The sequence below is a fragment of the Pteropus alecto genome, unplaced genomic scaffold, assembly GCF_000325575.1.
Source record: "Pteropus alecto unplaced genomic scaffold, ASM32557v1 scaffold43, whole genome shotgun sequence".
In the NCBI taxonomy this organism is placed as follows: Eukaryota; Metazoa; Chordata; class Mammalia; order Chiroptera; family Pteropodidae; genus Pteropus; species Pteropus alecto.
The window spans coordinates 7,114,100-7,129,091 of NW_006435764.1; the positions used below are offsets into that span (position 1 = coordinate 7,114,100).

The 14,992-nt window shown below is 42.8% G+C and overlaps 1 protein-coding gene across 1 annotated transcript in view; it reads left to right on the forward strand.

Annotated features, from left to right (window-relative positions):
- SLC22A6 (solute carrier family 22 member 6) overlaps positions 1-13,686 on the forward strand; it is a 20,870-nt gene extending 7,184 nt beyond the window's left edge. Inside the window, 10 exon segments of the mRNA XM_006911341.2 lie at positions 1,732-1,886; positions 3,088-3,133; positions 3,135-3,251; positions 3,607-3,730; positions 3,876-3,991; positions 7,986-8,200; positions 8,341-8,449; positions 13,078-13,254; positions 13,256-13,276; positions 13,623-13,686. Of these exon segments, the coding sequence (XP_006911403.2) occupies positions 1,732-1,886; positions 3,088-3,133; positions 3,135-3,251; positions 3,607-3,730; positions 3,876-3,991; positions 7,986-8,200; positions 8,341-8,449; positions 13,078-13,254; positions 13,256-13,276; positions 13,623-13,686 (1,144 nt within the window).
- Positions 13,687-14,992: the final 1,306 nt, after the last annotated feature.

Here is a 14,992-nt window from a genome sequence, read left to right on the forward strand (position 1 = left end):
CCAGAGGGAGACACGTGACTAATCCAACAAGCCTGATCACGTCTGCAAAGTCTATAGGAAAAATGCAACGGTCCATCAGTAGTTTCCATGCTGCATTTCATCTCGATTACTCCTCATAGTACCCTCGTGAAGCCACCATGAACGATACTATTATCTGCACTTTACCAATGAGGAAACCGAGGTTCAAGGGTGTTAAATAACTTGTTCAAACTGTCTACAAAAAAAAAAAAAGAAAAAATTATCAGTTATTAATTCTGAGGCAGAGGATTGGAAAGAAGAGAACTTTTCACTTTCCATTACTATATTGTTTGGACTTTTATGATCATTTATTACTTTGATAATTTTTAAAAGTAAATAATGTTTACTTTTCTAAAAAAAAGTACAGTCACACAACTAATAAGTGGCAAAAGCAGGACAGGAGTCCAGATTTCCTGATATCCTAAAAGAAGTCACTTTTCACCACTTCTGCCTTATATGTGATATGTGAGTGTCACAGAAACAAACACAGACCTAAGAATCTGTAAGAGCTAAGAACAAGTTGCAGATCTACCACTAACTGTGTGTCCATAGGAAATCTACGCAACCTCCCTGAGGCTAGTTTTTCCTTCTATTAAACAGGGGCAATGATCCGAACCCCAGAGGGTTATGGTGAAGGTTAAATGTGTACCTGGAACTTCATGTTGGTTATCTTAGCCTTGATTATCTTGCAGGCTGAAGACCGTACACAGATCACGAGGTGGATAATAGATGGCAATTTTCTAGAGAATAAAATTTGCAAATATTATAAATGCCACAGCAGATCAAAGGTACATGAAATCGGCTTTATTCTTCATAAAATATAAACCAAAGTCAGACCCATTTTGCAAAAGCATAAATTGCAAAGCTTTCTCTAAAAAAAAATCGCATAAGCTGAACTCATAGATACAGAGCACAGAGAGGTGGTTGCTTGAGGCGGGGGAAGGAAGTGGGCAAAATGGGCAAAGGGGGTCAGAAGGAGCAAACTTCCAGTTATAAAACAAATAAGTTATTGGATGTGATGCACAGCAGGGTGACTACAGTTATTAATACTGTACTGCATATTTGAAAATTGTTAACAGAGTAGATCTTAAAAGGTCTCATCACAAGAAAAAAATTTAGAAACTATGTATGGTGACAGATGTCAAGGAGACTTACTGTGGTGATTATTTGGCAATATATACAATGATCGAATCATTATATAATGTTATAAGAAACTTATATCATGTCATATGTCATTTATGCCTCAATGAAAAAAATCACAAAAGGCTGTCTCCTAGGAGAGGTCTGACAGGAGTCACCATCAATCAACAGTCAAAGAATCAGAGCAGCAGGTCCTAAACCTTAGGAGCTTGTTAAAAATGTTTCTAGATTACCTTCCTGATAGTCAACAGACCTTGAGTGGGGCTCAGGCATCTAAGTTGTTTCAACACACCCCTGTGATTCTGATGAGAGGGTCTGGGCCCCTCCACGGAACTGTGCTGATGTGTCAGGACCCTGGACAGCGTCAACCCAAGGCTCTGCCTAATGGGGGGTGGGGGCGGACGGGGCGGGCATGCCAGCCCCTTACCTTATTATTCTCCACCTCCTATCTCAGCACCTACCTCAAGGTCACATCTGTTGATTGTCCAGGGCACCACGCGTGAAACAGCCAGGGACACAGAGCAGAGAGGAAGCAATGTGCTCTTCAAACCCAGGTTTTTCTTCTTTCCACAGGCTGGGCTGCTGGAAGCTGCTGATCTGGTCCTACCTGCAGTTAGCGGTGTCAGGGACCTGCACTGCCTTCACACCCAACTTCCCATCCTACCGTGCTTGCTGCTCCCTCTCAAGCATGGCTATTAGTCACCTCAACGGCAACTCCCTGACACTGAGTGAGAGGAGCCCCGGAAGGGCCAGGCTCATGGGGACTCCCAAATCACAAGAGTTCAGTGGACGAGGGGATCTGACAAATTCAGACCTCAGCTCCTTCGCTGAGTACAAAGCTGAGTCCACCTGTCCCAGCATCCCTACCTATCAGGGCCTCTCCTGGGGTAGGCAATTAAGATCCCTACCTATCAGGGCCTCTCCTCGGGTAGAAATTAAGATCATGGCCTCTTTGGTGGCTCTGATCATTTGGGACTGGAATACATGCCAGATATTTGGGAATCACTAAAAAAAATAAATGGAGCAAAGACTTGATAGAGATTGGCTGGAGTTGCACAGAAAGGCCAATTAAACTACGAGCCTTTAATCTAACATTCATTTATTCAACACAAAAGGCACCCGATGTGTATCAGATCCTGCACTGGGAATACAGAAGTGAACAAGTGGACAGTACTCATGAACTCAAAGAACTCAAAGTCTAGCAGGGAAGACTGCCAAGGCGTTACAAATTAATGTGCTAAAGGCTGGGATGAGAGCCATTCTGGGTGATGTGGAAGTTCAGAAGTGGGGTGTTCAATTAGGACTTGGAGACCCAGGAAATCTCCCCCAAAGGAAGTGACATCTAAGCTCAGAACTGAAGGATGAACGAGGCAGAAAGAGAGAGGGAGTAAAGTTCTGGGATAGGGTTCTAGACAAAAATAATAGAATGAACAAGGCCCAAAGGCCAGAAAGTATGACTCACGGGAAGAAATGAAAGCGGTTACAGAATGGTGTGAGGCCAGGACTCATTCATTTCTATTCCCAAGCCAAGCAAAGGGCGTGGCACGGAGTCGGCAACCCTAAATGTTTGTCGAATTAAAATTAGTCGAAGGAAAAGCAGGCAGAATGTCTGGAGGCAGGTCAGAGGAGATTTGAGGGAAGCCAGGAAATATGCATTTGGGGTTGGGGACTCTGAAAGAGGAGCATGCCTGGGAATTCAGAACCTTCCAGCCTGTTTCTTGCTCCGCACACGCGGTGAACCTAGCTGGTGGTCAAACCACCCTTGCCGTATCCTCTGAGGGGCCTGGAGGTGCAGAGCAGGACTGAGCTCGAGAGAGGAGCCTTTCTGGTCTGGTGTGAGAATCCTCGTCCATCTGGAAGTGACTGCCACCCCCATGTACACACATACTCACACCCCCCTGACTGACTGAGCTCATCTCTTCTCTCCAGGCATGGAGTGGCTGCTCATCCATTCCCGGCCATGTCTGGGCCTCTTTTGGATTAATCTTCAGCGTTGGCCAGTTATTCCTGGCTGGCACGGCTTTTCCTGTGCCCCACTGGCGCCACCTGCAGCTGTTGGTCTCTCTGCCCTTCTTTGTCTTCATCTCCTCCAGGTGCGTGGGGCCTAAGGGTAGGGTAGAGGGTTCGCAATAAATCACAGGTGAGCAGAGCATCTCCTAGAACATCCCTTGCCTTCCCTCCAAGGATCAAAGCAGGGCAAAGAAAAAAGAATCAATGCCCAGTTAGATAGATGGGGGAACATCGCGGCCCAGAAAGGGGCAGAATTTGTCCCAGGTCTCCCAAGAAGGCTGGCAATTCTCAGAGTACAACCCAGGGTCTTAACTCTCAGCCTAGAATTCTCCCCGACCCTCCGAGGTAACTTCCTGCTCTAGTCCGTGCCCTTCTCAGGCAGCCACAACTCTATCAATCCAGGCTGAAGTCATCCCCACCCCCACCTCCCACCCACAGGTTCTTTGCTGAGTCTGCCCTCTGGTACCTCTCTTCGAGGAGGCTGGACTTCACCCTAAAGGCCCTCCAGAGAGTGGCCCAGATCAATGGGAAGCAGGAAGAGGGAGCCAAGCTGAGTATGGAGGTGAGAACCCCGGAATCTTGTGCGACACCCCACCAGTGCTCTGCCTGCCCCCACCCTCACCCCTGAAAGCTGTGCTTCCCAGGACAGGGTTGGGAGGAGGGGTCCCTAGGAAAGCCCAGGCCCTGAGCCCCATCTATTCGAGCAGTTGCTCCAGATGAGTCTGCAGAAGAACCTGACCGTGGGCCTGGCCCGGGCTTCAATGTTACAGATGCTGCGCTTCCCTGCTGTTCACCGCCTCTTCCTGTGCCTCATGCCACTGTGGTAGGTCCATCCTCACTCAGGCATGACACAGACAAACTGGTGGACGGATAAGCAGACTGAGAAAACAGGACAGGCTGAGGTGAGAGGCTGAGGGAGGCCCCACAGCAAGCGGCAAAGAGCACAGGCACTCTGGAGGCTCAAGGGGTCCCCACCTCTCTAGGGAAAGCTCAGCTGTCCCTCAAAGTGCCATCTTTCTTGCCCTCCCAAGAGCTCTGAGCTCAGCCAAGTGGCCCAGCTGACTCTGGGGGAGTAAAAAACAGTTACCCCCAGGAGCCCTGAGCTTCTGGCCCTAAGAGCTCTATATATGTGTCATAGGCACTCACATTCCCCCAAAGATGTCTGTATTCTTCTCTTACCATACAACCAATTACCACATATTTAGCACTTATTATCTCACAGTTTCTGTTGGTCAGAAGTTTGGGCAGAGCTCGCCTGAGTCTTCCACTTAGAGCCTCGCAACCCTGAAACCGATGTCAGACATTTGAAGCCTTGCCTTGAGAAGAATCCATTTCTAAGTTCACCCAGGCTGTTGCCTGAACTCCTAGGACAAAGGGCTATGGGTTCTTGTTGGTTGTTGGCTGGAGGTTGTCCTCTGCTTCCGGAGACTGCCCTCAGCGCCTCACATGCCCCCACCCCCAGCATGGCTGCTTCCTTCATCATGCCAGCACAGAGAGTGTCTAGAGTGAGTCTGCTAGCAGGGACCATCCTAGAGCCAGTATGCCACAATGTCTTCCCAAATGTTGTGTGATGTGTCCCTGGCAATGGAGTCATTTGCAGCTGATAAAGGTACAGCCATGGTCTCATTGATTTGCATATTTCCATAATACCTCTGAAGGAAAACTTAATGGTAATCCATATTTACAAAGTAATGAGGCAGTAAGGATAAGCAAACAAAAATTTTGTTTTATAATTTCCTAATTCTGTATTTCAGAAATTATCACTATTAACATACTGGTATATGATCATCCAGACTTTTCCTGTTTTCACGTATATGAAACACACAAACACACAGTAATTTATGTCACATGTAGTGACAAAAATGCAGTCATACTCTTCCTGCAGTTCTAGGATATTTTTGTCCTTACTGTATCATAAACATCTTTCTATATCAATAAATGTAGACCTACAGAGCTCACCCTGTATTCTTGTAATTCCCCCCTCCGAATGGGCTCCATTCTCTTTGGAATGAGCAGCAAGGGGCAGCAGGTTGTCACAGTGACTCGCAACTCACGCCACCTTCTGAAAGGCATCAGAAAAATGAGGCTCCACCCTGTTTCCAATCCAAGTTATCTTCATGCAACGGTACTGAGAGATATGAGAGGCAGAGCAATTCACAGGCATGTAGTTTGTTTGTGCTGCTGACTCCCACGGCAGCAGCAAAAATAACAGGCAGACACTAGAAGTTCTGGGGCACACAGGTTAAGTTTATTCCTTTCATCCACCCCTCAAGCCCTCCACTATACTATTTGATTCCTGTCCTCCACACAAAGACCTCCCAAACTCCACCTCTTTCTCATCCCTTCTCCCTTCTCTTCCAGACACACACACTCACGCACACATTAAGAAGCACTGTCTCTTCCTCTTTACCATTTACTGTCTCCAAGCATCTTGCTCCCCAGGTTTTTCTGCCTGATGTTAACGGAGGTGGTTATGTTTATCCAATTGTACTGACTGAATGTCTTCTCTTTCTAACAACAAAATGCCCTACACAAAATATTGCCAAACAGGAAAGACCACACATAGAATCTCTTATGAACATTTACTGTATAGATTACCTTTCTTGGCAGTTTCTCCCTATGTTATTATAATAAATTTTCCCCCACTGCCATCAGAATTCCATTTTTAAAGATGACATAGCAGTCCATAATTTTGTCATTTATTTTTACCATTATCCGTGGTGGACACATAGGTTCTTTCCAGCTCTTCCTAATTATAAGCAAGGCTGTCACAATTATCCATAAGCATGTATCCCTTTGCATCTGTCTTACACCCCTTGGGATTAACCTTAAAAGTGTGTTTCCTGGGCCAAAGGTATGAAAAAGTGTGTTTCCTGGGCCAAAGGCTTTTCACAGATATTGCCAACTGTCTTCTGAAAAGACCATGTACGTAAAGCAGCCCTTAAATGCCGAAGGAGCCAAGAGGCCAGAGAACACGCAGGCAAGTCCAGCTTATCCATATAGAGCATTTAAACAGGGAACTTATTCCAGAGACGCAGTCCTGGGAGGCAACAGGACAAAAATGGATCCCCACACCGTTCACGCCCATACTTCCAGTTTTATATCTCTGTAAGAAATGGACCTAGGACTCGAAAAGGAATGCAGGGGCAGTCGGCAGGGGGTGCACAAAGGGCCAGGTCCCAGGGGCTCTGGCACCAGGGCAAGTTAAAAAATAGCTAACACAGAGGGCACCTTACCCCAGAGTTTGCAATTAAGCCTCAGCCTCTGCACATTCCAGAGTCCACTCAGGGGAAAGAGGAAAGGTTTCAAAGGGGTTTTAGTTTTGAAATGGAGTCGGCTTTATCTGCACACCAACCTACTCTTCAGTAAAGCAGTATTTTACAAAAGCGTTTCAGATACCCTCATCGACACTGAGTACTATCACTCTGAGAAGCAGAAATTAGAATCTTGTTTTTCAGTTCACATTTATTTGATTCTGGAGGAAGTTGAACATGTTCTTCATGCGATTTTGATCTATTCACAATTTTTTTTGTAAACTCTCTATTCATATCCCTTTCCCATTTTTTCCTTTTTATTGACCCTCTTTTACATTAAAGCTACTTATTACCGGATACAATCAATACTCTTTGCATTTTAAAATGTCTTTTAAGTTTATCATTCTTTAAAAATAGAGAACTTTTATTGCTTTGTATAAACCCATCTACCCATTTTTTTTTAATTCAGATTACATTTAGGTTACTCTCTTCCTGACCATAAAACTATTCACCTAGATTTTCTTGAAGCATGTTTATATTTGTTTAGGCTTTTACATTTTATGATAATCCACCTGAAATTCAGTTGAACATAAGGTAGAAAGTCGGATTCTATTTTTTTTCTAGATTAGTTAATTATACCAAAGCCATGAAATGAATGGTCAGTCCTTCCTCCGCCGGTTGCTATGAGACACCATCATTATCACATACTGTTTCTGGACAATTTGGTCTCAGCGACTTATCTATCTATTCTGGTGCCAATACTATTTTGTTTAATTCTTAATTCTAGTGTGGCTCATGTATGATTGTCTTCTGTGGACAGCTTCTCACGGTGCCCTTCACCAACCTTGAGGCAAAATTCAGCACTTTATCAACCTCTCTAAGGAACAAGACTGCCCCACAAAGTGCCACTAAACACTGTGAATTTTATGAAAACTCAATAGGGAGATGGAAGAGATGCTCGTATCACATACCACACGGTCAAAAAACTTAAAGGCATTTCTGTTCTCTCTCAGACCCATCATCGGCTAAAGCCATTCATTCTTCCCCTCTCTTTCTCCTGACCCTCCCTCCACATACCATCTAAAATCTCCTCCTAAGAATTCATCTCCGGCTGTAAATTTGTATACATCACACAGCAAAGCAAAACTCCTGCCATTGAATAAATCTCCTTTTCTCAGAATTCATCAGTTGTCACTTGAGCATCCCTAGAAAGTGAGGTCTCTCACAAACACTCTTTTTTAGTGTAATCAACTGATCAAAGCATGCACTTATCAAAAGCTGAACTCTTCCAGCAGGGAATCGGTGGTGAGGGGACAGACCTATTGCAAAGTAAAAGAATATTATTTTCTCCTAGATGATTTTAAAATATAGTCTAATATATGATAGATAACATTGCCTTTTAGAATTAAGGGAAGACTTTCTTATCTATATTCAAAAGAGAAAAAAAAAAAAACTCACCGGGCTGATGTAAGAATAGATAGGAGAGAAATTTGCCAGCTGCACCTGCTAGACAGATGTAGCATGGCTATTACTCAAAGCATACCCCCTCTGCTTCTGCCCTAGGTCCGCACTCTTGTTCAGCTTCTATGGTTTAGTCATGAGTCTGTAAAGTTTCGGAATCGACATCTACCTGATGCAGGTGCTCTTCACCATCGTAGACCCCTTATTTTATTTCCCAGGCTTTCTGCTCATCAGATCACTGGGCCGCAGGCTCACCCAGATGGCCTCCTTGCTGCTCTCAGGAATCTGCATTCTGGCCTGTACAATGGTACCCTTGGGTGAGCACATGCCCTGTCCTGGTCCTTTCCCAGATCCAGACCCTGACCCGGCTCAAGCCAGCTACCTAGAAGGGTAGGAAAGATCCGAGGCTCCTCCCAGTCTTTCCTAAGATCCTGTCACCACCTTCCTTTCCTTCCAGACCAATCATTCCTTCACATCACGATGGCCATGTTAGGAAAAGGCTGCCTGACTAGCTCTTTGAATTTCATCCTTCCATATACAGGGGAGCTATATCCCACAGTAATGCGGTGAGTGGGGTATAGGGGAGGGGTTCTGGGATGGGACAATCGGGCCCTAGAACCAGAATCTTTCCAGTCATAAATGGCACAAAGGTCAATCAGTTATTCTGCAAGGCAAGAAAAGAGGACAAAAACATACAGAAATTAGGACAAATTAAAAACAAAAGGTCAGGTGGTAGCAACAACTCCAAATATATCAGTCACCACAATAAGTGTACATGGATTAACTTACCGGTTAAAAGGCAGAGATATTCCAAGGTGAGTTTTTCAATCTAGTTTATACAGTTTATAAAAGACCCGCCTAAAATGTCAGCACATGGAAATGGTAAATTAAAAAAGGTATATCGGGCAAATATTACCCAGAAGAAAGTTAGATAGATATACTAACGGAAGTCAAAATACACTTTAAGACCAAAAAAAGTAATTTTTAAGAATATGGCTCTGGTATATAAGGTAACTGGTCCAAATGAAAAACACAGATAAAAACAAAAATAGTACCAGAAATAAAGTAAATAGAAACAAAGATATAAAAGAGAGCTTCATTGAAACAAAAAGTTGATCTTTGAAAAATCAGTGAAATGAACAAATCCCTGGTAACAATAATCGAAAGATAAATAAATGACCAAAGATATGAATATTAGAAATAAAAATGAAACCAAACTACAGATCTAGAGTAACTATAAACAATGTAAAAAAAAAAATCAATGAACAAATCTAAGCTGATAAATTTAAAATTTATATACAATTGACAAATTTCTTAAAAAGATAATATAGGAAAATTAATTCTAGAATGAATTAAAAGTCTGAATAGTAAACTTCAAAATATTGCCTCAAAGAAAACACCAGGCCCAGATAATAATACAAGTGAGTTCTGCCACACTTCTAAGAAACAAATCTTCCAATATTATATAAACGCTTCCCCAAAAAAAAGAAAAAGAGGGAGCAATCTCAAATTAATTCTATGAGGACAGCTGATACTGAAACCAAACTGTGAATTAAGGATTACAGGCCAATATCACTCATAAAAAGATACAAAAATCCTAAACAAAATATTAGAAAAATGAATCCAGTGATGTTTAAAAAGGATAATGCATTATGACCAAGGAGAGTTAATCTCAGGAAAACAAAGGTGGTTTAACATTAGGAAATATATTAATATCACCACATTAATAGATTATTATCCCACTAAAAGCAGAAAAATCTTTAATAAAAATTAACACCCATTAAAAATAGTCTTAGTAAAACAGTAATAGAAGGAATTTTAACTTGATATGGAACATCTACCAAAAATCCAAAGCAAATATTATTCTAAATGGTGAAACATTAGAAGCATTCCCTTTAAACTTGGAAACAAGATGAACATGCCTGCTGTCTCCTATTCTACATTATCCAAGAGAATGTGGCCCATGCCCAGGATAAGAATAACAAATAACAGAACAGGACCAGAAAGGAAAAATCAAAACCATCACTATTTACAGAGAATATAATTGTCTACATAAAAATTTTAAACCATAGAAATAATAAAGTTTGCAAGGTGGCTGGATACAAGGTCGATAAATCAAAATTAATTGCATTTTCTACTCTGATAAAAAAAATAGTTAAAAAGTTTAAATTTTAAAAAATTCCTATATAAAGAAAAATTTTAATTGTATTGAAAGGTATTAAAGAGAACTGAAATGTGCTATGTACATAAATAAGAAATCTCATAATATATCAACTCGTAATGGACATAATTGACATAAATGTCAATGATTCCAAAATTGACTTATAAAATCAATGCAAGACTCATCAAAATCACAATGGATTTTTTTTTAACTGGCAAAAAATCGTTAAATGTGTATAAAAGTGTTATGGGCCAAGTATAACTAAGGTACTTTTTTTAAAAGAACAAGGTGGAAGGATTCGCCCTACCAGAATTGAGCACATATTATAAACTCATATAATAGAATTGTAGTAATTAAGACAGTGGATGATGGAGCGGGAAAAAACAAATTGGCCAGTGGAAAAGTAGCAAGCCCAGAAACTGACCCACGCATAGGAGAAAAACCGCAGAGGAAGCAGACGGCTGGATAAAACATGGACTAGTCAATAAATAGTACGAGGACATCTACTCACTCATATGAGAAATAAATAAAATGCAATCCATATTGCAACCTTAAACGAAAATTAATTTCTGCTGCGGTAGGAAGGATTCCTTAAGACATAAAAAGTGTTAGCCAAAAAAGAACTACCAATAAATTTTTCTACTTTGATTTTTTTAGAATTTTGTCCATCTGTTACACTATAAAAAAGGTGAAAGGAGTGTTTATAAACCACTTCCGGAAGTCGATTAGAAATAAAAGGACTTCTATTTCCATTAAAATAACAAAATAACACTGAAAATAACCCCCCAAAAAGTATTAAGTATTTTTAAATATTCTTAAAAACATCAAAGAGCTGGAATAAGAGTAAGGGAAAATGAGGCCAATTGTCTAAAGGAAACCAGGGACCCAGACAGGTAAGCAGAGCACCTGAGCATCAAAACAAACTCTGTACCTAGTGGGGAAAGTAATGTGTGTTCTCTTTGACTTTAGAGTCAATTGTTTAACACGGTAGCAGGAGTCCTGGCCACTATCGCTCTACAAGAAAAGAAAAAGAAATAAGAAATTTAAAAGAGAGATGTTTAAAATGTCATTCTTTGGAGAGATTATTATCACCTACCTAGAAAAACCAATAAAATCAATAAACAATTAAAATTAATAAGAGAGTTCATCAAGGATTATGGATACAAAATCAAATTACCAAAATATCAATAGCAATAACCTAGAAGCTGTAACCTAGAAGCAACGATCTAGAGAAATAATCAAGAAAATCTTTGGATATTAAGATACTATTCAAAATAACACCAAAAGCTAGATCCTATTAAGGAATTAACTAACATAGGACACCCAAGACTTCCATGAAGAAAATTTCTGAAACTCTTTTAAGATCACGAAGATTATCTTAGTAAATGGACATTCCACACTCTCGTTCAGAATGATGTATTATAAAGATGTCCATCCTCCCTAAGTTAATAGAAATTTATAGAAATTCGATGAGATCTAATCAGAATTTCAGTTAGATTATTGTTTAAAAACTGCAAAAACTTACTCTAAAATTTATATGGAAGAAAAAAAGATCACAATTGCTAAGCCAATTTCGAAGCAGAAAAGCAAAGAGAAAAGGCTCACTCTACCATTTGTTAAGACCTACAACAAAGCCATGGTATGTCTATGGCTTTGTTGGCACAAGAAGAAACAAACAGAATGCAAGAGAGCCTTGAAGTCAGAGAGAGAGGAGACAGACAGACAGACAGACAGACAGAGACAGAGACAGAGAGGCAGAGAGAGAGAAAGCAACTACATCAATTCGACTATACCAAAAAGGACTTCTGCTTATTTAAGGACACAATGGACAAATTTAAAAGACAGATAACGGATTGGGTGGGGGGAGATATTTGCAACATTTAACACTGACAATTGATTGACTTGTCAGTGATGGGTAATAGTGATAAAGAGGAAGAAACGATTAAGGGGGGGAAGGAGGGCATTGCAAGAAAAATAAGAGAGGGTCATGAACTGAGGATTATCATACTCAACCCTCTGCCCCTGAGGTTAAAAAAATAGTGAAGGAGATAGTAACTGAGTAGCTACTTCAGACAGGATGTTCAGAGTCATCAGGGAGGTCTCCTCGGTAAGAATCAAAGATAGACGTTAAGTCCAAAAGCCCAAACGAGAAAACAAATGGACGAGGCACAAGATAAGAACTGAGGTAGGCAGGGAGGACCGATCATGTAGGGATTTACAAGGAGGTCGGATTGTATTCTAGTACAATTACTAGAGACATTACTCAATGGTTTTAAGCAGAGTGCGAAATGATCTGAGTTACGGTTTTAAAAGAGCACTTTGGCTTCCTCGTACAGAACAAGCTGGGGATAGAGGGCCAGGGTCAACAATAGAAATGGGAAGACCAGTCAAGAGCTACTAATGGTCCCAAAGTGCTGCAGTATGAGTACCACGGTACTGCAGTATTAGTACCGCAATACTGCAATAGCAAGAAATGAAAATGGCGTGGCGTGAAATGGTGCTCAGTGGTTGTGAAGATGGGGTAAAGGGTACTGACTCTAAATGTGTTTTGGAAGGAAGAGCCATCCAAATTCGTATTTTGGATGTGAGAAAATAAGGGAACAGGAGGCATCAAGGATAATTACCAGATACTTGAACTTGAGCAACTGGGTGGTTAGAAGTGCCCTGTACTGGGATAGGGAAATCTGGGGGAGGAGCAGACTTGGAAGTAGAAATGAAGAGTTCTTCACCCACATAAAATTTGACCTTTTAGACACCCAAATGAAGATGTTAAGTAGGAAGTTGGATATAGATAGTCTGGGGCTCAGGGGAGAGGTTGGTTGGGGACTTATTCACAGTCACACAGCAGGTTCAAAAGGGACTAGAACTCAGGTTTCCTGGTTCCAAAACTATTTGCTTCTGTGTCCTTTTTAGCTAAGATAAGTGCAAGCATTTGGCACTGTAGGGAGTGTGCAAAGAGGCAGCACCGGTGGCAGGCAGTTAGGGCACCTGCAGGCCCCACTGGCCTCACCAAGGTTCTTCTCCTCCCCACAGGCAGAGGGGTGTGAGCCTGACAGCAACCGTGGCCCACACAGGCAGTATGATAACCCCGCTGGTGGGCCTAGCCACTGAGTTCTCCCCGTCCCTGCCTCTCTTCATCTATGGAGCAGAGCCTGTGGCTGCCCGCACCTTCACTGTCTTCCTGCCAGAGACCCTGGGCCAGCCACTGCCCAATTCAGGACCTGGAGAGAAGGTGGGCTGCACCCTCCCATGCCCTCCCCACCCTCAGGGCAATAAACAGTACACAGCTCCTTGATCCAGCCCCATCTGAAAAAAAAGGCCAAACCCAGGAGAGAGCAGAGACTTACCTAACTAAGGTCATTCAGCGGGACTCTGGCAAAGCCAAGGCCTGAATCCAGGACTCTGGTCTCTTGAGTCTCCTGGGTCCTGTTCTCACAGAAAGGCTGTGGAATCCCTTCTGGGACCCTCGGCTCTTGAAAACAATGAGAACTTTGGACATAAACTGACACAGCTGAGCACAGACACCTAAAAAGAATCCCCAACTCTACTCTCAAACCCTGCTTCCCCTTCCCGCATAGGGGGAAAAAGAAATTGGAACAGAAGCAGCAGGAGCAGCAGATGGTCCCACTCCAGCCCTCCTGAGGACTGAGAAGGGGCAGAGAGTGGAGGAAGGAGCCCTGCCCGCCCTGGATATCCACACTAAGAGCGGGAATGGAGAAATGGTGGCCAGGAGGGCAGGAGGCACCTCTACTGGACCTGTGACTTCAGAGAAACACTTCCCCTGGGCCCCCCACACCTAGCCGGGCTCACTCATTGAACGTAACTTCTCCCACTGTTCCCCTCTGGCCCACACAGGCCACTCCACATCAGCTTATCCTCGGTTCAAAAAATCATGCAGTGATCACCTACATAGAAAACCCAGTGGAATCTTCAAATGCTACTACCACTAAAACATGAGTGTGGCAAGGTCGTGAGTTAAGAGATCAATATTTTCAAAGAATTGCATTTCTATACACTAGCAATAAGCAACTGGAAATCAAAAATTTAAAGACAATACCATTTACAGTAGCATCAAAAAAATTGAAATATATGGAGACGATAAAAAAGATCAGTGATCGCCAGAGGTTCAGAGGGAGCGAAGATGGATGAATAGTTGGAACACGGGATTTTTAGGGCAAACTATTCCGTATGATACTATGTCATTATGCACGTTGAAACCCTCAATAAACTATAAGGTAGGTATTCGTATTATCCTCAGGCTGGGGAAGATTACGAGACACAGTTAAGAAATAATGGAGCCTACACTTGAATCCAGGTAGTAGACTTGACAGCAGAATTCATGCATGTGTGTACACACACACACACACACACACACACACACACACTGTGCTCCTACCTTGCTCCCTACTTTTCTCAAACCTTATGCATCTTGCTCCTCCAACATCACTTCCAGAGACAGGCACACATTGCCCCAGCCCCAGAGGGGAGGCAAGAGGACCAGCATGACTTGCACGGGCTCCGCAGGGCTGAGGGCAAACATGCCACCACACACCCAATGCGCAGGTACCCGCCAGAATCTCATTGGTTGTGGTCTCTGTTTCTAGACCTGCCCTTCTTTCCTGCCCTGACCCAGCGGATATTTAGCCTTAGCCCTGCCCCCCACCCTTACCTGGCCCTGCCCTCGATTCTACCAGCCCCTCTTCAAAGACCATCGGAGCTGGGAGAGTCCTTGGGGACCATCTAGTCCGTCTTCATCTCTCTCCTCACTTCATTTACGGAAGAGTAGACTGAGGCTGGGAGTGAGGCTATGGCTCCTTCTCTCCCACAAGGTTCTAGACTGCGCCTCCAGCATGACTCAAACAGTCCAGTGCCCTGACATACTAGATAACTTCTGGAACCAGAGCATCCTCCCCAGGCCAGGCCTACACTCTCCCCATGGGAGCCGGTT